The sequence below is a fragment of the Pelodiscus sinensis genome, chromosome 5 (assembly GCF_052426305.1).
Source record: "Pelodiscus sinensis isolate ZL-2025 chromosome 5, ASM5242630v1, whole genome shotgun sequence".
Taxonomy (NCBI): domain Eukaryota; kingdom Metazoa; phylum Chordata; order Testudines; family Trionychidae; genus Pelodiscus; species Pelodiscus sinensis.
Genome location: NC_143056.1, coordinates 94,166,361 through 94,187,479, shown reverse-complemented (window position 1 = coordinate 94,187,479; position 21,119 = coordinate 94,166,361). Strand labels below are relative to the sequence as shown.

Genomic DNA, 21,119 nt, shown 5'->3' with positions numbered 1-21,119 from the left:
AAAAGCGATCTGCAATTTCAACAGATAGTATCTACACTGAATGGACTCTTTCTCGCATTTCAGCTGTGATTACTATGGGCGAAGTGGCCACCAGGGCACCTGTGCTTTTTTCTCTTTCCTCTTCTTTCGAAAGAAGTCTCTCTTCCCCGTCCACACACACTTTTTTCTGAAAGAGCTCTTTCAGAATAAGGCTTCTTCCTCATAGAAAGAGGTTTACCAGTGTTGGAAAAACCCCTGACTATGGCTACAATACAGGATTTTTGTACAAAAACAACCATTTTTGCGCAAACCCATGGAGCGTCCATACTTCAAGCGCGTTTTTGCGCAAGAAAAGTTACAGTAAAATGGCAGAAAAAAGGGCTTTTTTGTGGTGTAAGTAAACCTCCATCTACAAGGAATAACTCCTTTTTGCGCAAGAGTTCTTCAAGTGTGGACGCTCAACAGCGGTTTCTTGTGCAAAAAGAGCCTATCAGAAAGAGCACAGGTGCTCTGATGGCCATTCTACGAATGGCCATCAGAACTTTCTTATGCAAGTGTGTCCATGCAGTATGGATGCTCTCTTGCGCTAAAGCACGTTGCTTTTGTGATGAACTTTTGAGGGATGGACACACGTTTGTGCAAGATGTTTTTGCAGAAGATCTCTTCCGCAAAAGCTGCTTGTGCAAAAACCCTGCAGTGTAGACAAAGCCCCTCTGTTCTTTCAATTTTTTTCAAAAGAAAGCGATTGCAGTGTGGACGTAAGTGAAGTTTTTTCAGAAAACTGGCCATTTTTTCGGAAAATCTCTGTAGTGTAGACATAGCCTTTGAGTTCTGCTCTAGGCAGATTTCTGAGAAGGTAGGTTGGGAACATTAGCGGTTCTCAGCCTGCGTTATTCAGGGGATCCTTCTGGAAGTATTGTTTTGAAAGGAAAGCTTCTGGTTTAAGAGCTACGGATCAAAGAGGTTATGATCAGGAAACCCCATAAAAGAGAACCTAATGCTAAGAACTGGTGTAAGTTCAGCCTTGATCAATGTGGTGCCAGGATACATGGCTCTATATAAAAGTCATAGGAAACTCAAACAATATACACTCCTCACAAACCACAAGAGAAAAATCAAGCAGTGCTCAATCTACTATAAATATTTTGAAACAGTAATTAGTCCAAAAGAAAGATTTTTGCAGATCTTTTTGCACTCCTGTTAAAGTGGAAATGCAGGTTCTGCCTTAACATTAGTGGAGCTATCACACTGCCATAAAATTGTTGTGTCACATTATGGGTAGAATTAACAATGCAAGTTACTATCATCTGGTCAAAGGGTTCCTCAGGAACCATGCTCCTTCCCAAAATAGGGAACTAATTTTAATAATCAAATGTTCTAGGTGCACAGGGTTTGAAAATGCGTTTGCCACAACAGGACTCTGTGGTGCAAATTAGCAGCTTCTTGAGTAAGCGGTTCCAGAAATACAAAATAAGCTGTGTATAACTTTCACAGTGTACTACAGTCCATGTGCATGTGTAAATTGCTTTGAAAATGGACATGCTGCAACAGAGATGAGAGTAAAGCTTGTGTTGCAAATTTGGGGTTTGAATCAGAACTTGTATCCTAATGTTCCCTCTAATTTTTCCATCCATTTGCAGAATACATTTTATGTGCACTGAGGAATGTGCGAATGTGCACCACCACTAGAAACACATACTGCTATGTAGAATAGTGATAGAAATCTAGCCGTGTTAGTCTGGTGTAGCTGAAACAAAATACAGGACTATGTAGCACTTTAAAGACTAACAAGATGGTTTATTAGGTGATGAGCTTTCGTGGGCCAGACCCACTTCCTCAGATCAAATAGTGGAAGAAAATAGTTACAACCATATATACCAAAGTATATATGCAGATATCTGCTTTGTATTTGGCTTTATTTTATATATATATATATATATATATATATATATATATATATATATATATATATATATATATATACACACACACACACACTTTGGTATATATGGTTGTGACTATTTTCTTCCACTATTTGATCTGAGGAAGTGAGTCTGGCCCATGAAAGCTCATCACCTAATAAACCATCTTGTTAGTCTTTAAAGTGCTACATAGTCCTGTATTTTGATACTGCTATGGGCGTTCTGTCAATCAGCTGGGTGACATTTGAATCTCTCCTGGGTGGCTGTCCCAGTGCTCAGCTTATAGGGAACACTGATTAATCTTCCTGATCACTAGTAAAGCACCGATCTAGATCCAAATTCTCTGTGTGTTTCTATAACGAGCTGTATCAAATCTTCAGATCTCAGCATCTAATCTTGAGATATGTCGAAATCCACATATGGATCCAAACTTTGGTACTCACTTCCACATGTCAGTAAACCAGTGGATGGGGCTTGTATGAAGTTCAAAAGATTTAAAGCAAATGATTCAGTGTCCTGTATTTCCCATGTGTGTGAACATATGCTACCCCTTGCAACTATATGCTAAGGAACAACTTTTGCATACCTAGTTAAGATTCACAATTAAAAGCCATAATCTTCTCTCATATACATTTGAACTTTTTCTTTGTCTCCTACTTCTGCAAAGAGATTGATCATATTTTTTTAAATAAAATAATGTTCTCAATGAGTGAACTTACGGATAACCCAGTTCCATAAAGTTATTCCACATTTGTTTTAAAACCATGATAACTCCCATTTGCAAGCAGAGATCTATCAAACAGCCACTAGGATGACACTGAAGGAAAAGGAAAAAAGTTATGTATTAATGTATATTTTTAAAACACTTTTATATTTTAAACTGCATTCCCCTAGTTTTTATATGCACAGCCTAAATGAAATGTTTACATTCCTGAGGTGAAATGCTGGGTCCCCTGACATGAACAGGAGTTCAATGAAGGCAGACTTTTACCTCTATAGTTTAAAGATGTTTCTAAGAAAAATGGCTATGGTGCATAATTTTCTTTTGGTTTACTTAAGAGTGGTTTAATTTGTCATAAAGGGTGACAGTTGTAACTTAGACACTTGGACATAAGTTTGTTTTAATTAGGTAATAAGTTATCAATAGTATTTAATAACTGATGCCAACTTTTTCAGACCTGGGCACTGGAAGTTAGGCTTCTAAATAAATATCTAGGAACTTGAATAGAAGATCCCTAGATCTAGGGGCAATGGTCTCAAGTTACAGTGGGGGAGGTCTAGGTTGGATATTAGGAAAAACTATTTCTCTAGGAGGGTGGTGAAGCACTGGGATGGGTTACCTAGGGAGGGGGTGGAATCTCCATCCCTAGAGATTTTTAAGTCTCGACTTGACAAAGCCCTGGCTGGGATGATTTAGTTGGGGTTGGTCCTGCTTTGGGCAGGGGAATGGACTTGATGACCTGCTGAGGTCTCTTCCAGCCCTAGGATTCTATTATTCTAGTTTTCAGAGCTGCTGAGTAAGCTCAGCTCTCACTGAAATCAGGGGAGGTAGCATAATTTAGCATCTTTATGTGCATAAGTCTGGAAACTTTGACTTCAATTTTTAAAGAAATACTCTCAGATATAAAAGCCCATCAACAATAATGAGCTGCACTCCCACTGTGTCTTCTATCTAAGAATCTCCACGGTCCTCACAAATATTAATGATTTAAACCTCTTAACAGGCCAATGAGATAAGGTAGATTTCTGCCTCCTTTTTACGGAGAGGGGAGTTTCCAGTCCAAGGTTGCACAACAAAGCTGAGAACTCAGAAGAGAAGTCCCACTTTTTAGTTCCCAATCCTCTGCTATGGAAATAAAAAAAGATCTGACCTTTCTCACCACAACTTTAATGAAAAAATAAATATGACCCAGGACTTAGACACACACCAGCGTTTCCTTTTTGCATGTAGAGATTTTACAAAAGAACTAGGGGGCTGTGCCCCCTTGTTGCTACACTTGCCAAACCCCCTCTCTCAGGGGGTAGGAAACCTTGGCTCTCCCCCTGGCCACTAGTGTGGGCCAGGACCAGGCTGCACTAGCCCTGGTTCTTTTCCTCCAGCACAGTCTGTACTAGCCCTGGCTCTACCCCTAGCCCCTTTCGTCCCCCTGCCCCGGCTCTCCTCCCCGCCCCCCGGTCTAACCCTGCCCTGCCCCAGCTGTGGGGACAGCTGAGGCTGCAGTGCACTAGCCCCGGCTTTGCCCCTGGCGGCCAGGGAAGGCTGAGCCCCAGGTCTGCTTTGTTGACCCATGGACAGCCCCGGGCCTGCTGCTGGGGAGGGGAGACCGGCTACAGCTGCCTCTGTAGCCTGTGCAAGGCTGGTGGGGCCCAGAGCATCTGAGCTCCAGGGAGGGGGTGTGTGGAAATTATGGCCTGAAGCTGGGCACGGGTGACATGAGTGACATGCTGACATGACTCGGTCATCCTGTAGGAATTTTATATAGAGAGACAGACAGACAGACGGGCAGACATAAATTGTTTACCTCTTCCAGTCTCCATCTATTAAAAAGTTTGTTGTATTTTCCTGGACGGCCTGCGAATCTAAGAAAAGAGATTTTAGTTTCTTAATGGAAATTCCAGTAACATTTTATATTGCTAGAATTGTTGAATTTCTCCATTGATCAAGCCTGTTAACTATAAACAGTTCAAATAAGTGGCTGAAGGCTGTGAGCTAAAGTATGGGATCTAAAAGAAGCTTGACTCTGGAGGGGAAGGTGTGTATAAGGGTATGTCTACACTACAGCGCTAATTCGAACTTAGCTAATTCGAACTAACGCATCCAGACAAAAAAACTAGTTCGAATTAGCATTTTGCTAATTGGAACTAGCATGTCCACACAGAGTGGACCCTGAACCGAGGTTAAGGATGGCCGGAAGCAGTGCTGGCAGGGCATCAGATGAGGACTTAGAGCGTGGAGCTGCTGTCTCAGGCTAGCCGAGGGCTGTGCTTAAAGGGACCCGACCCCCACCCCGGACAGACAGTTCTCAGGGGTGCCCCGCTTGCAAAGCAGTCCTGGCTTGGATTGCCTGGAGTACCCACACTGGGCACATCACAGCACTCGGCCATCAGCCCGGCTGCACTTGCCTCAGGCTGCCATCTGGGGAGAGGGGACAATTGGGAGGCTGCAGGAGAGCTTCCACCCCCAGAAACCCGCAGAGCCAGCCCAGTCCTCCCCATCAGGGGCTCGTACCCCATTCCGCCCTCACCTCCTTCCACTTACCCTTCCCTAGCCCCTCTTCCTGATGTACAAAATAAAGAAAACGTGGGCTCAAAAACAGAATCTCTCTTTATTGAACAAAACTCGGGGAGACTGGGAAAAGGAGGTGGGAGAGGGGAAGAGAGAGGGTGGGAGAGGGGAGGGCAACTAAAATGATCAGGGGTTTGGAACAGGTCCCATATGAAGAGAGGCTAAAGAGACTGGGACTTTTCAGTTTAGAAAAGAGGAGACTGAGGGGGGATAGGATAGAGGTCTATAAAAGCACGAGTGGGGTGGAGAGGGTGCATACAGAAAAGTTCTTCATTAGTTCCCATAATAGAAGGACTAGAGGACACCAAAGGAAAGGAATGGGTAGCAGGCTTCAAACTAGTAACAGAAAGTTGTTCTTCACAAAGCAAATAGTCAACCTGTAGAACTCCTTGCTGCAGGAGGCTGTGAAGGCTAGAACTAGAACAGAGTTTAAAGAGAAGTGGGATAAAGTGATGGAGGTTGGGTCCATGGAGTGGTATTAGCCAGGGGGTAGGTGTGGTGTCCCTGCCCAAAGTTTGTGGAAGGCTAGAGAGGGATGGCACGAGAAAAATGGCTTGGTCACTGTCTTCAGTCCATCCCCTCCAGGGTCCTTAGGGTTGGCCGCTGTCGGCAGACAGGCTACTGGGCTAGATGGACCTTTGGTCTGACCCAGTACGGCCATTGTAAGCTCAGGGCTCAGGGTCGGGCGACTCAGTGGACCACCTTGATTTTCATGCACACCTGCTCCTGGGTGGCCAGGCTGGCAGCTCTCCTGCCCTAGACGGCCACTTTCCTGTGCTTAGTGCGGAGGTCGTGGACGAGGTCCACGATGTCCGCACTAGACCAGGCGGGTGCCCTTCTCTTGCGGTCCCGGGCATGCTCCTGGGAGCCGCCAGCCTGGTCCCGGGAAGAGAGGGAGGGCTGGGGGGCATCGGGTGGCTGGCTCGAGCCGTGCCAGGTGCAGGGTCTGCTAGCTGCGTGCTGGCAGGCTTGCACCAGGCACGGGCACCGTAGCCAGCCCGTGCCCCTTTAAGGGATCCGGGGCTGGGAAGGGGGCATACGAGTTTCCCTGGTTTTGGTCAGAGTGGCTACCAGGGAAAGCTGGGGAGGGCTAGCCTCCCACTAATTCGAATTAAGGGGCTACACACCCCTTAATTCGAACTAGTAAGTTCGAACTAGGCTTAGTCCTCATGGAATGAGGTTTACCTAGTTCGAACTAAGCGCTCCACTAGTTCGAATTAAGTTCGAACTAGCGGAGCGCTAGTGTAGCGCCTATCAAAGTTAATTCGAACTAACGTCTGTTAGTTCGAATTAACTTTGTAGTGTAGACATACCCTAAGTTATTTCAGAATCCAAACTGGTACAGACATCCATATAAAGTAGACCCAAACTTTATATTGTGTAGAAACAACCCCCTGCATTCATATTCAGTTCTGCAGTGACTCCAGGATGGAAAACCATCATACCCATCCAGTCTATGAAGATCCATATGGGCACAGGGATCAACTCATGAAGACTTAGCTCTAATATTGGAGCCTCAGCTATGGAGTATGCATTTTAGGTCTGATTTAGCAAGTCAGAAAAGGATAAAAGACATAAACAGATGACCCAAAGAGGTTTCCAATATAATTAGCATGGATTGTAATATTCCCTGCAGCTTGTTTCAGTATGTTCAGTTGTTTATAGTTAAACAGAGTATTTCTAGAATACTCTTAACCAGATGTTACCTACTTTTTCAATCTTTAACTGACCCATCATCATAAAATTTTGAAGTTCTAGTCAAAGAATTCAAATGTGTTAGAAACATAAATGAATTAGCATTTCCAATAATTTTGTAAGATTGGCAAATATTATCAAACATATTTTAAAAATAGTGAAAATGAATCAAGGTCAAGAGGTTTGCCCAAGCTTACAAAATGTCCAGCACCCACTGCCATTTTGCATCTTCAAGTAAATCACGCTCCATTAGAATGAAACGTTAAAGTCTACATTTTCTAGAGTTAGTAACAGGAACAGATATAGATATAGAATACAGGAATCCTGGCTCCCAATCCTGTCTGGAAACCACTACACAGCATTTGCTGCTTATAGGTAGAGCCCTGAAAATCCACAGATATATCTGTTTTATATCCACAGGTATCCCCACCTGCAGATGTTAATGCAGATATCCATGGCTCATTTTTGCAGATATGGGTGCACATGAGGGCACACATTTTGTAACTGCAAATTTGCAGATATCTGCTTTGTATTTGGCTTTATTTTTTTACCCAGCTCCACAAACTCTGCTGATGAATAAATCTCGAACAATAGCATGTTACAATATTTTCTTTAATGCAATTTAATACATTACCATAATGAAATATCTAACACTAAGGGTTTGGTATGTGTTTCCCTCTATTTTTAGGAAATGAAGTCAAGATAAAAAATAACTTACCTGCCAAGGAAAAAAGCAATATAAAAGATAGAGCTGTTTAAGTTGACAAACTGGAAGAGGAACATTTTCAAGGCAAAACTGTTTTCCCATTCAGATTCTGTTCTAGGGTGCTCTAAAAGGAGTAACATAGTACACATTACACATTTACAAATGAAATGAAGTTGCTAGCATCTTAAAGAGTTCCTGGGTCAACAAGTTTCCTATAGAACAAATGATAGGGTTTTAATTAATTTAGCCCTTTAAGTAAATGTTTATTTTTTCCTCAGTAAAGTATGTAATTAGAAGGTCGCACAACTCCTACTCCAGCTATGGTCAGCTTGGTTCTATGCACAAATCAAAAAGGAGTCCCTGATCTATGAAATACCAGTGAGAGTTCCAGTTTCCATTTTGACAGCTTTCTCTTTACGGAGTCTTGGACTTTTTAATCCTTTGAGGTATGTTGAGATACTTTGATTCTTCTCTTAGTACATTTCCTAGACCTAAAGAGAAGCTCCGTGTAGCCCCAAAACTTGTGTCTCTCACCAACAGAAGTTGGTTCAGTAAAACCCACACCCACAATATTCCTTTGATTCTTCTCAGCGGTAATAGTTCTCAGAGCCCTGGTTTACAATAGGGAGTTATTTCGAAATAACTCCCCTTATTTTGAAATAACAAACGGAGCATCCACATTACCAAGCCCATTGTTTTGAAATAACAGGCTTGTTATTCTGAAATAATAACTCCTGATTTCCATGAGGAATAATGCTTATTTTGAAATAACTAGTACCCAGAGTCATTCAAAGTAATTACTTCCAGTTCTTCCTGGGGCTCTAATTTGAGGTAGCACATCCACAGTAAGAGAGCCTGTCTCCGACTAATTTCGAAGCTAACCCATGTTATGGACACACTATTTCAAAACTGTTATTTTGGGAGTTATTTCAAAATAATTTCCTAGTGTAGACAGTGAGTAGACAGTGCAGATACTGCATAGCATCAGCCAGTCAATACACAATGGCATGGTAGACAAACAGTGAAGTGATCAGGACTGAAAGCAACCTCTCCCTATCTGCTTTTCACAAATATTTGCATGCCTTATTCCATGCTACTCCTTGTGTCCGTGAATCTTCCCTGAATGTATCCACAGGGACACATACTCTCTCATCAAGACCCATCTTTGCCTTGATGCCTCAAAGATGGCAATTGACAATAGCATGGGAGCAGATGGAATTAATAGATCCTTAATTTATGTATTTAATTACAAATATAAATCTGCACACAAAAACCTCAAAGATTTTATTTAATTCCTCACTCCCACTCTTTGCATGTCACTTATCTAGTTAGATTTTAAGCTTTTTTGGGCAGGACTTCTATCTTAATTAGTCCTGGTTGTTTATTATTGAAATGTGCAATTCAGATATTTTTCATTAACATTTCAAACTCCTTTAAAAAACCGAACAATGGAACACCGCATGTGGATAAATGATTCAAAATCACCTGAGTGACTGAAAGTCTAAGTCATCCTGAAATCAGCAAATACACTTTTGAGTGTTTAAAAAAGATGTGGCCACATTGTTTCAGAGAAAAAAATGCATTTTTTCTTTAAGTTTTTTTGAGTTTTCTTTTGGGGTCCTTAATAGAGACCCTTTCAGATTCTGGGGGTTGTTTAACTGAAGAAAAAGAGATAATTAACCGAGATAGGGTGCATTTTTCTTAAGCTGGATGAGATAGGCTAATATGGTTGCTTCTAAGGTTAATATGGTTGCTTAGGGACAGAATAAATAAACATTACAAAGCTGTGGTTTGCCTCTCATTGAATGATCCCAGCCTGTTGACACTCAGTTACTGTTTTTTTTCTTCCTTTCCTTTTTATTTATTTGTCTATCTTAATGAGTTCAGGAAGTATCTAGGGATGCTAGGGCAATAAAAAGTGATTCTACTGCAGGTGAACAGTCAAACTCAGAAAATGTGTCAAGTGAATTTAAATGTGCTTTTTTAACTGGCATGGCATTCAAGGAAATAGGAGTACTGACTTTTTAAATTTTAGTTAATATTAGTTTTATTTTAATTTCATTTTAATTGGAGTTATGAACGAGTGCACACTTTCCTGTTTGTCTATAGGCAGACCTTGCTGTTTATCTGCATCTGCACACCAGAGTTTGTCTTGAGAAATGGCATCAGTTCTAAAAATCTAGAGCTGTATTGTTTAGTCCGAGTTTATGATAACAATCATCCAGTTGTGTGGCGTATTTGTTAGAAGGGCTGCCATTGGGTAATCCTGCTGCCTATCACCACTGGCCTTATGCAAGACCTCACATTGCCAGGGCAAAAAGGCCTTTTTCTGCTCTAAAAGAGGTGCTATTAATATTGAGTCTTAAATTATTATGGGGGTGTTTGGGAGGTGGAGGCAAGTCCATTTATCCTGGTTTATACTCCCACCCACCCCTCAAGGCCAGTGAGATTGGATCCATGGAAGTACTCTAAGTCTTGGCATGAGAACTACAATTTTTCTGGGGCAATAGATTTTACAGGTAGGACAGAGTCATTTGGACTTTGGAGGTTTATTATTGTATGAGTGCAGAGGCCAGTAATGGAATGGGCCTAGTTGTCTTAGCTGCAGACATAAATGACCTTTTGCTTTTAGGAATTACTCTGTGAAGTTCTGTTCAGTTAAATTGCAGTCTTTTGGGTAGTTGGATCCATATTTGAATGGTCTGTCATCGCTAGTTCTTGCTTTCAGTAGTCCTGTGACTGACCTGAATACCATCCTCAATAATAAGTAGTTTTTGAAAGTCTGTTATATAGAAAAACAAAACGTACATCATCATGACCTACTTCTGCAGGACCAGAAGCCATATTATGAAAGAAATCACTGATGCTCTATAAACACCAGATGTCAAAAAGGACTTTTCATGTATAAGAGAAAAAAACAGATCTAAGATATGAATCAAATCTTTGTTGTGCCTCTCATTTCCCTGTGGTATTCAACAAAGTGCTTTGATAGAAACATTTAGATAAAATCTGACTATAACTGGGCACCAGTTTATATAAAATAACTTTGATGACCCAAATGAATATCAAAATGTTGTGGGTGCTCCCAAAGCCCTGGTCACTTGCCAGTTGGTATGAAAGTAGAGTTTCATGTAAATGCAGGGCATCAGCCACTTGAGCGACAACTTTTCTGTAGTCTACTCTCTGTAGGGAATTGCCATGTCTTTAATATTATTGCATATGTATAAATAAATCCTGTAGCTGCTGTTGCATTGAAAGACTTTTTGAAATCACAGCATAGTCAACTATATCATACTAAATTGGAGAGAACACATCAAATGAAATGTTAAGGATAAAACATTCCCCCAGCACCTGACTAGAAATTTAAAAAGTAGACTCCCTGGTCTTATTAATTTCTTTAAAGAGTCAAAATTACTGTTGGTCACAAATTTGATTGGAAGATTTTTCCAGTGAAAAATGACATTTTGCCTAAACAACAAGAAAAAAAAATTCTGCGGGGGAAAAATTATACAGAATTTTGATGTTCCTGTTAGACTTTCTGGATGGAACATTTTTCTTTGTTTTAAACATGGTATTTTTAAAAAGTCCTAAGATGTTGAAATTTAAACAGAACATTTCAATTAGTCCTAAGTGAGGTTTTTTAAATGTAAATTCATGGGAAATTTTGAAATTCTTTGTTGTATCCCAATTCTAAATGAAACACATGTCAAAATCTGGAAATTTCCCACAAAATGTAAATCCCAGATCCACACAGCTCTAGTCACAATGTGTGTTTGGAAAAGGGAAGGAAGGTTCCCCCCCCCCCTTAATTGAGGAGAATAGCTGTAGCACAATCCTAATCTTCCTAAACACAATCACAGCCCTTTCCCTAAACCATGTCATCAGCAGGACATGTTTAAAAAAGAGCACTATTGTTTCAGGCTTCCAACTTTACGTGATAACATTTGAAAACTAAAAACAATTGCTACTTGGGCACAAAATGTTAAGAATTCTAATAGGCTAGAAGAAATAATAAATTACTGCTATTTAGATAAATCCCAGATTTCAATGGGATTTCATATGGACATTAGTTGTTTCCCTGCACTAGGCAGAGTGCAGGATGAAGACAAAGAACTGGGACAAAGTTTGATAGTTCAGCTGTGATCCAAACTTCTCAAAAGTCTGATATGGAGGAGTACCGGCAGGGAATGGTGGAAAAGGGGAATCCAGGGATTTGGTCATCTCTAGTGACTAATGACCAACAATTTTCTTTTCAGTCTCCTTTGTTTTTCTTAACACATGTAAGTAATAGGTTTCTCTGTAGTTGATAGGCAATGAATAGTTTGGGGAAGGACAACATAAGTATGTCTAGACTACATGGCTCCGTCGACGGAGCCATGTCGATGAGATTACTAGACATAGGAAAATGAAGCGGCGATTTAAATAATCGCTGCTTCATTTACATCAAAATGGCCGTTGTGCAGTGCCGATCAGCTGTTTGGCAGCACAGCGGGGCAGTCTGGACGCTCCGTGATTGACAATGGAAGCCTTTGTTGACCACTCCGTTATGCCTTGTGCTTCCGTTGTTGACCGTGGAGTGTCCAGACTGCCCCGCTGTGCCGCCAAACAGCTGATCAGCACAGCGCAGCAGCCATTTTGATGTAAATGAAGCCGTGATTATTTAAATTGTCGCTTCACTTTCCTATGTCTAGTAAACTCATCTACATGGCTCCGTCGACGGAGCCATGAAGTCTAGACATACCCCATGTTACTACACATGTTAACTATGTTTTCGATTATTTGATATAAAAATACAGAGTTACACAATACAACTATGGAGGTGTATGCCAGCATTTAAGATGCACCTACCTAAATCTGTTAGGAGATAGGCAACTTTTTCATATACCTGAAAAAGAAACAGCATAAATTATAGCAAAAATTATATATTGTGAAAATATTAAAGTATCTATCAAATAAAATAAATAAGTATTCGATTGAAACACAAGTTTTTCTCTGTCCTACAATATCAAGATAACTGTGATGAGGGCAAGGAACTGCACACATCTTAATTATTTGCAATGAAAAAATATTCATCTATTTTAGCCCCTTTTTTTCTTGGCTAATTATCCACAAAAGGAATTAAATGTTTGTTTGTAGCTTGAATTCATCTATCTACTGAGTTATGGAAATATATGTAAGTCTATGGAGTGCTCAAATTGTTTGCAATTCATCATTTGCTATGTTATCTACCCTGAGTGACTGATCACTTAAATTGCATGGTATTGATCTGTTTTCTGATTGGATGTGCTCAGATCTACACAGATTTTGAGATGGCTGTCAGAACACTTCTCATGCAAATACATATTCACAAAGATATTAATGTATGAACATGAGCATCCATGGGTTTCATCCGTAGAGTTAGGAATAAAAGGGTGTGACTGGTCTGAAAGTAGAGAGAAACCACAGATTTGTTATACTAGGATTTTCCTTCAACTTCATTTTTACACGGAGATATGACTGTTATTTAGTATTTACCTTAATTGTCTATTTAATAGTGCTATTATGATCCTCACCTATTCTTCTAAAACAAACTTCAGCTTGACTTTGTAAAATCACAAATGTTTGCAAGAGTGGGTCCATGTTTTCAATAGCTTTGTTTTGCTTGTGCACTTGTTATGCACTTTTCATGACCCAGAAAAGGCATAATAATGATCTCAAAAAGTTAGCAAAGACTGTTTTGAAGATGCTATCTACTTAGCAGATAACAGAAGTAGTAATAATACTACAAAATTGTTAATCTTTACCTATTTACACTTAAAATATCAAAGTAGATAAATACATCAGCAATGATAGAGAACATTTTATACCAGTACAAAAGCTGCTAATAGAGGAGACATTTTAAACATGTATTTTTGTAGAGAAAAGTTAAACTAAAACCATAATCTGTAATGCCTCTAAAGTTTTAAAATGTTGGTGTCACAGCTGATTTCATTACTAGGAACCATTTTACATCTGGGAGAGATTCTAGAATCCTCAGTCAGGAAGAACAAAACATTATTCCATTTAGACTGAATAGATGCATTTCCTTTGCTTATTGTCTTGAATTCATAGATTTTTTTTTCAAACATCCCTATTGGATATGGCATTGGTGTCACAATTCTGGATTGAATGGAAGTAGATTTTGCTAACGTACAAATGGTTTTCTGTGCCACTGAAAATATTTGTACAGGTTGTACCTCCTTAAACCGGGATTATCTTGTCCAGCAACTTCCGTAGTCCAGCAGGACCACGAATGTTGCTGAACGAGAGAGCCCTGGGACAGGAGGGCCAGCAGCTGAAAGCCCCGTGAAAGGTGAGGCTGATGGTAGTGGGCCAGGTGCTCAGCAGACTGGCGGTGTAAGCAGGGCAATGGTAGTGGGGCAGGTGCAGCCTGTGTGTGCTGGCCCAGCATTGGGGTTGTGCCGCAGCAGCCTGAGCGGCGTTGTGTGCCAGCCCAGCAGTGGGGATAGAGCTGTGGCGGCCTGGCTAGCAGCAAGGCTGGGCCACGGCAGCCCAGCGGGGAAGCCCATCTGGGTCCGTGGCAGTTCAGCAGCCTGACTGGGGTCATGTGCCATGGAAGCAGGGCTGCATGCTGCTATGCCGCAGTGGGGCTGGGGCAGCCATGTCGCCCAGCTGGCAGTGGGACCAAAGGAGCTGGCAGTGGGAAAGGGTGGCAGGCTGAGGGGGGCCGGTGGCAGGGGACCTTCCCTGGTACAGCAAATTCCCTCATCTGGGACTGCTCGGGTTCCGAGAGTGCTGGACAAGTGAAGTCCAACCTGCAGTGAGAAATTGTACAGGCAGCTCAAAAATCTGTGAAACAGCAGCGTGTTATCGAATAAAAGCAACTGCAACAACATCTGTGGACATTTTAAATACAAATAAACAAAGTGCAGCTGTTTCTCTATATAGATTAATAAAATACATACTTAAGATGGCAAGAGAGTGTAACAATCAGCTATTTGTAACAAAACTGTTCAGCTGTTTAAAGTAGAGCATAGAAAAGTGTAGAATTTATAAATGGCTTCTGTTTCTCTCTAGCTATTGACAAAGTTACCTGAGGTACAATTACATAGTAAACAGTTTTTAAAGAATCCATCTCTTTAAATCCCCATCCCTCTTTTAAAATGTTTTAAAACTTACAACGTTAAGTGACATGATGATCATGAAATTGATACAGACTCCAGTGCCAGATGTTGCAAACTGCCAGTACTTTTTGATAAAATACCACTTGAAGGATGCAAATTGTTCCATAGCTACCAGGCGATAGACCACAACTGCAAACACTGCAGTGAGTACCAAAGAAATCTGTGGTGAAATAAATGCTTGTGTAATTAGAAGAAAACAATACCTATTAAAATAAACAGCTGAAATCAAGATCGATAGATTGAATGCTTAAAAAAAAAAGAGAGAGTCCAGTTTGTTTTAGGGAGCAGAGCAGTCTTAGATTAGAGACAAAATACTAAACAGTTTAAAATTTTTTTTCTGTTATTATATGAAGACATATGCCCACTATATTCTATTTGTGCAAAATTCGAAGAGTGCACCCCCCGCCCTCCACACAATCAAGAAACCCAACCTATCACCAACCCACCAAACATTATCAAGCATTGCGCATGATCCGATCTCACACCTGTTACACCATTGTAACTCAATGAACTTTAGTGGGAGCACTCCTGGTTTTCATTGGTGTGATATAAGAATCAGATTTAGAATGGCCTTTCAAAAGCATCAAAGACTTTACCATGAAGAATATTCCTGAGACAGACACCATTAGTCGACTAAGTTTGTCAGGGAAGGGTTGAAAAGGTTCAGGTTTTCCTGTGATGGGATTTACTCGTTCCACCTGGGAGTATTTTGCTTCAAACTGAGGGCGCAGCTCTTCCTGCAATGACAGATTTGGGAAAGCATAAGGCATGCAGTCATAGGTACTGGAACTAGTGGTGCAGGACGGGATTTGTGTGTGTGTGTGTGTGTGTGTGTGTGTGTGTGTGTGTGTGTGTGTGTGTAAGAGAGAGAGCGAGAGAGAGAGAGAGGATGCTGCAGCATTCCCTGGGCTTGCAGTGCTTTCCATTATATACAAGTTGTAGAGTTTGGCTCTCAGCACCCTGACAATACAAACTATTTCGGCACCTCTGTGTTCAATACAAACATTCTACGATGATAATGACTAGCAGTTGCATAGCTCCCTTTGTCTCAAAGTGCTTCACATATTTTTAAAAGTCAATACCCAAATAATTACCCTTACAGGAGCCTTAGAGACCCATCATTCCATTCACCCAGAGATCCGGAACAGTATAAATCACAGTAGTAAAAGTTTTCTTACACTGACCAACCAAGATACTAGGAGCATCTTTAGGGGTTAAAGCATTTGGGTGGCCATGTCATTCAATCACTGGTTTCTCTGCTGTGATTGTTAAGAAAACCATTGTGGCGGTGATTTTGTGGTGCAGAAAATGTTCATTAAGAGGTAGACTAAAATCATCAACTCATCTTCAAGAGGCTCCAGAGGAATGAAGGGATAACAACGTTGGGCCCCAATTAACTAGACCAAATTTCAACTATTATCCTAGAGGTGAGTGGCCTTAAATTCCATTACAGCAAGGTTCACTTGTGACTAACAGAGCACATTTCATGACATGTGCAGAACAGAACTGTTTGATATTTGCTGGTGGCCATGGCAGACTAAATTAGGGTAAACTGGCCCTTTAAGAGAGGTTCAAGATCTAGGCTCCTGCCCATATCCAGATTGGCCTGATTTTGGGCTGAATCAGGAACTTGTGGGGCAAAGGGATCATGGGAGTTAAAGGCTAGTAATGTATGCAGGGAAAGGGATCAGGACCCGCCTGTATTTGGCTTTCTAATACCGAACAGCACAGTCTTCCCTAGCACTCTGATGGGCTCTTTGTCTGGAGGGACCCAAGAGCAAGGTGTGTTTTCTTTAGGCAGATGCCACATGATACTTCTTGCTTTTTCCCTGGGCTCCCCTTTAACAGAGAAAAGGGAGGCTTTTTTTTTTTTTAATCCATGGCTACGTTTCCAGCATACTTTGATCCCACAGTCCCTGACTACAAATCCCAGAATGACTTAGCATTAAGCTACAATGGGATAGGGCCACAGGTATGGCCTGCTTACTCCAGACAGATATTCCTGGCTGCTCCTCTTCCCCCTCCCCCTCCCCTTCCCCCCCTTTCTCTCTCTCTCCCCCCCTCACCACATCACACTTTGCTAAATATGGACACACATAATATTTTATTCCCATACCCTGCACAAACAAAAGGAGTTAAGAGATAGAGAGAAATTCTGCCAAGAGGTGAGTAGTATTTGGATGCACCTCTACTTGCAAGACACATTACCGATCTATTGCACCAGTGTTATATAGCAAATTCAATTGTCCTAGCAGAGCACAAAGCATTATTACATACACTGGTATCATGTTGATAAAAAGATTATTACTAGATTGCTTATTTGCGATCTTACCTCTTCATCCTCCCAGTCTATTAGATCCCAGTCATAGGTGAGCACAGCTCTCCGCCTTTTCCAAAACTCTAGAAACACTGTAGCTGTGGAAACCATTAGTTACACTTATTATTTTTCATAATTAAGTGATGAGTTTAAAAATAATAGAGGCATAATAACGTTCATTATCCTTGTTCTAACCAGTCACATATGGACTCTAAAAATTATAACTAATTCAAGAGTAAATTAATCGATCGCACTGAGGAATACCAAAAGAAAGTACACCATGTGCTCAAGAAACTCCCTGCTATAGCTAGGGAAAAAATCTACACAAATATCCATCCCCCCACCCTGCTCCAAAAAAAGGAGTATTCTATCTGCTACCCAAGATCCATAAACCTAAAAATCCTGGATGTCCCATCGTCTTAGGCATTAGAACTTTTACAGCAGGACTTTCTGGCTATGTTGACTCTCTCCTCCGACTTTATGCTACCAGCACTCTAGCTACCTTCCAGACAGCAATAACTTCCTGAAGAAACCTTCCTGAAAACAGCATCCTGGCCATCGTTGCTGAAGAAGCTCTTTATACCAGTATCCCACATGAGGGTGGACTACAAGGTGTCAGGAACACTATCTCCGATGATGCCACAACACACCTCGTGACTTAGCTATGTGACTTTGTCCTCATCCACAACTATTTCTGAATTGGGAACAATTTATATCTTAAAGTCTGTGGCACTGCTATGGGCTCCTGTCCTCTAGTACACCTCCTCTACTTAGGCTACATTGATGACATCTTCATCATATGGATCCATGGGAAGGAGTTCCTTGAAGAATTCTACAGGGATTTCAACAACTTCCACCCCACCATCAACCTCAGCCTGGACCAGTCCATGCAAGAGATCCACTTTCTGGACACTACAGGACAAATAAATGATGGTTACATATACACCACCCTATGCTGGAAACCTATTGACCATTATACTTACCTACATGTCTATAGATTTAATCCAGGACACATCACATGATCTGTTGTCTACAGCCTAGTCCTAAAATACAAACAGGTCTGTTCCAATCCCACAGACGGAGACAAACACCTACAAGATCTTTATCAGGCATTCTTAAAACTTAAATACCCATCGGGAAGTGAGGAAACAGACCAAAAGAGACAGACAACTACCCAGAGGTCAATTACCTCAAGACAGGGCCAACAAGGAAAATAACAGAACACCGTCGGTCATCACATACAGCCCCCAGGTTAAACCCCTCCAGTGCATCATTGACAATCTATAACCTACCCTGGAAAATGAACCCTCACTCTCACAGACCTTGGAAGACAGGCCAATCCTTGCCTACAGACAGCCTTCATACCTAAAGTAAATACTTACCAGCACCCGCACACCACACCTCATATATACTCACCCAGGAACCTACCTCTGCTACAATCCCCATTGACAACTCTGTTCACATATCTGTACAAGCAACACCACCATAGGACCTAACCACATAAGCCACAATATCAGGGGCTCATACACCTGCACATCCATGAAAGTGATCTATTCCATCAAGTGCCAGGAATGCCCCTTTGTCATGTATGTTGGCCAAACTGGACAATCTCCACGACAAAGAATAAATGGACACAAATCAGACATCTGGAATGGTAACATACATAAACCTGTAGCGGTATGTCTACACTACAAAGTTAATTCGAACTAGCGGAGCGCTTAGTTCGAACTAGGTAAACCTCATTCCACAAGGACTAAGCCTAGTTCGAACTTACTAGTTCGAATTAAGGGCTGTGTAGCCCCTTAATTCGAACTAGTGAGAGGCTAGCCCTCCCCAGCTTTCCCTGGTGGCCAATCTGGCCAACACCAGGGAAACTCTATTGCCCCCCTCCCGGCCCCGGACCCCTTAAAGGGGCACGGGCTGGCTACGATGCCCATGCCAGGTGCAAGCCTGCCAGCACCCAGCCAGCAGACCCTGCACGTGGCACGGCTCGAGCCAGCCACCCGATGCCCCCCAGTCCTCCCTCTCTTCCCGGGACCAGGCTGGCGGCATCCGGGAGCTTGCCCAGGACCGCAAGAGGCGGGCACCCGCCTGGTCCAGTGCAGACATCGTGGACCTCGTCCATGACCTCCGCACTAGGTACAGGAAAGTGGCCATCTAGGGCAGGCGAGTGGAAGGAGGTGAAGGAGGTGAGTGGAAGGAGGTGAGGGAGGAATGGGGTACGAGCCCCCGATGGGGAGGACTGGGCTGGCTCTGCGGGCTTCTGGGGGTGGAAGCTCTCCTGCAGCCCCCCAATTGCCCCCTCTCCCCAGATGGCAGCCTGCGGCAAGTGCAGTCGGGCTGATGGCCGAGTGCTGTGATGTGCCCAGTGTGGGTACTCCGGGCAATCCAAGCCAGGACTGCTTTGCAAGTGGGGCACCCCTGAGAACTGTCTGTCTGGGGTGGGGGTCGGGTCCCTTTAAGCACAGCCCTCAGCTAGCCTGAGACAGCAGCTCCACGCTCTAAGTCCTCATCTGATGCCCTGCCGGCACTGCTTCTGGCCATCCTTAACCCCGATTCAGGGTCCCCTCTAGTTTTTTAGTTCTAGATGCGTTAGTTCGAATTAGCTTAGTTCAAATTAACTAATTCGAACTAAGTTAGTTCGAATTAGCGCTGTAGCGTAGACATACCCTAGGAGAATATTTTAACCCCCGGACGTTCAATAATGTATTTAAAAGTAGCCATTCATCTACAAAGAAATTGTGTCACCCACTTATAGGGGATACTGCTGAACTGGAGTTCATATACAAATTCAACGCTGTCTATTTAGGCTTGAATAAAGACATTAACTGGTTAATGCACCACAAAGGCATTTTCCCCACCTTTGATATTTGCATTTCCACGTCAAAAGCTATGAGTGGGACATATCCGGCGTGACTTAAGTAGCTTCATTAACACTGGTCCTTCGATTGACAGGCAACTACTTTTGCTGGTATGTATACTCTAGATTCTGTAATTTCCACTCCAACTCATGTGATGAAGTAAGTTTTACACATAGAAGCTCATGATCTAATATATTTGTTAGTCTCTAAGGGCACAACTACACTGGAGGACAAAAGTCAAATCAATTGGGTTGTTTCAACACATGGCTATGCCTAAAAAGCACAGAAAAGGCTTGGATATATTCAGTGCCACTGTTTTCAAAACTAATATTGTTAGGCACAAGGCACCTATATCCATATTTTGCCACCAAAGTAAGTGGCCTAATTTTCACCTCATTCTAAAAGATGTCTGACTTGCCTCTGGGTTGCTAATACACCTTTACAGGGGTTCTCCAACTTCTCCCCTGGGCTGAGCACTTCATATGAGAGAGAGACAGGCAGACAGACACACCCTCTTTTAGGGGACTATATCCTCCAGGCCACATGTCCTCCTACCACAGTCTGTTTCCCTCTGCAGACTCCTAGGAAAGACTCTGTGAAGTACCAGAGAGTCAGGTGGAAGGAAAGAGTCTCTGAGAAAAAGCAAGGAAACAATGGACGGATTGCATCAAAGGAGGATTTAATAACTATTGTGAAATATATTATACAGGTCATTACAACAATGATCAGAATGTTTTGAAATGAGTCCTCCTGAAGTGAAAGGCAGAAGGCACCAGGGCTCGACCAGTGTTGGAACCACTGCATTACTGAAGTAGGAATTATGTAATGTCCAACTGCCAATATACAATAAGTTTCCTCCCTGTAAAGTGGGTTTCTCCTCTCACCTGAACAGTTGGTGATACCTTTCTGCCCACACTACAGCTCCCATTATCAGTTGGTTAGCAATCAGCCAATAGAACTAGTAATTATATCAGCTGGGCTAATTTTATCTCTGGTGTAACTCCACTGAACATGAGAATGACCATACCAGGTTACACCAATAGCCCAGTATACTGTCTTCTATTTTTCAATTTTTTAACTCATGTTAGCATCTCCTTCAGGGACTTATCTCATTCTTTTTTGAACCCAGATTGAACTAAATAGTTTTGGCCTTCATGGCATCACCTGGCAATGAATTGTACAGGTTGGAT

At 42.0% G+C, this 21,119-nt stretch overlaps 1 protein-coding gene across 8 annotated transcripts in view; it reads right to left on the bottom strand.

The window, feature by feature from the left end:
• ANO3 (anoctamin 3) overlaps nt 1-21,119 on the bottom strand; it is a 371,038-nt gene that overhangs the window by 24,344 nt on the left and 325,575 nt on the right. For all 8 annotated transcript variants that reach the window (XM_075927761.2, XM_075927758.2, XM_025185005.3 and 5 more), the window contains 7 exons: nt 17,084-17,166; nt 15,348-15,488; nt 14,747-14,911; nt 12,437-12,473; nt 7,601-7,712; nt 4,424-4,481; nt 2,621-2,718 (listed from right to left, as the gene is read on the bottom strand). In XM_075927761.2, coding sequence (XP_075783876.1) covers nt 2,621-2,718; nt 4,424-4,481; nt 7,601-7,712; nt 12,437-12,473; nt 14,747-14,911; nt 15,348-15,488; nt 17,084-17,166 — 694 coding nt within the window. The remainder of the gene's footprint in view (nt 1-2,620; nt 2,719-4,423; nt 4,482-7,600; nt 7,713-12,436; nt 12,474-14,746; nt 14,912-15,347; nt 15,489-17,083; nt 17,167-21,119) is intronic.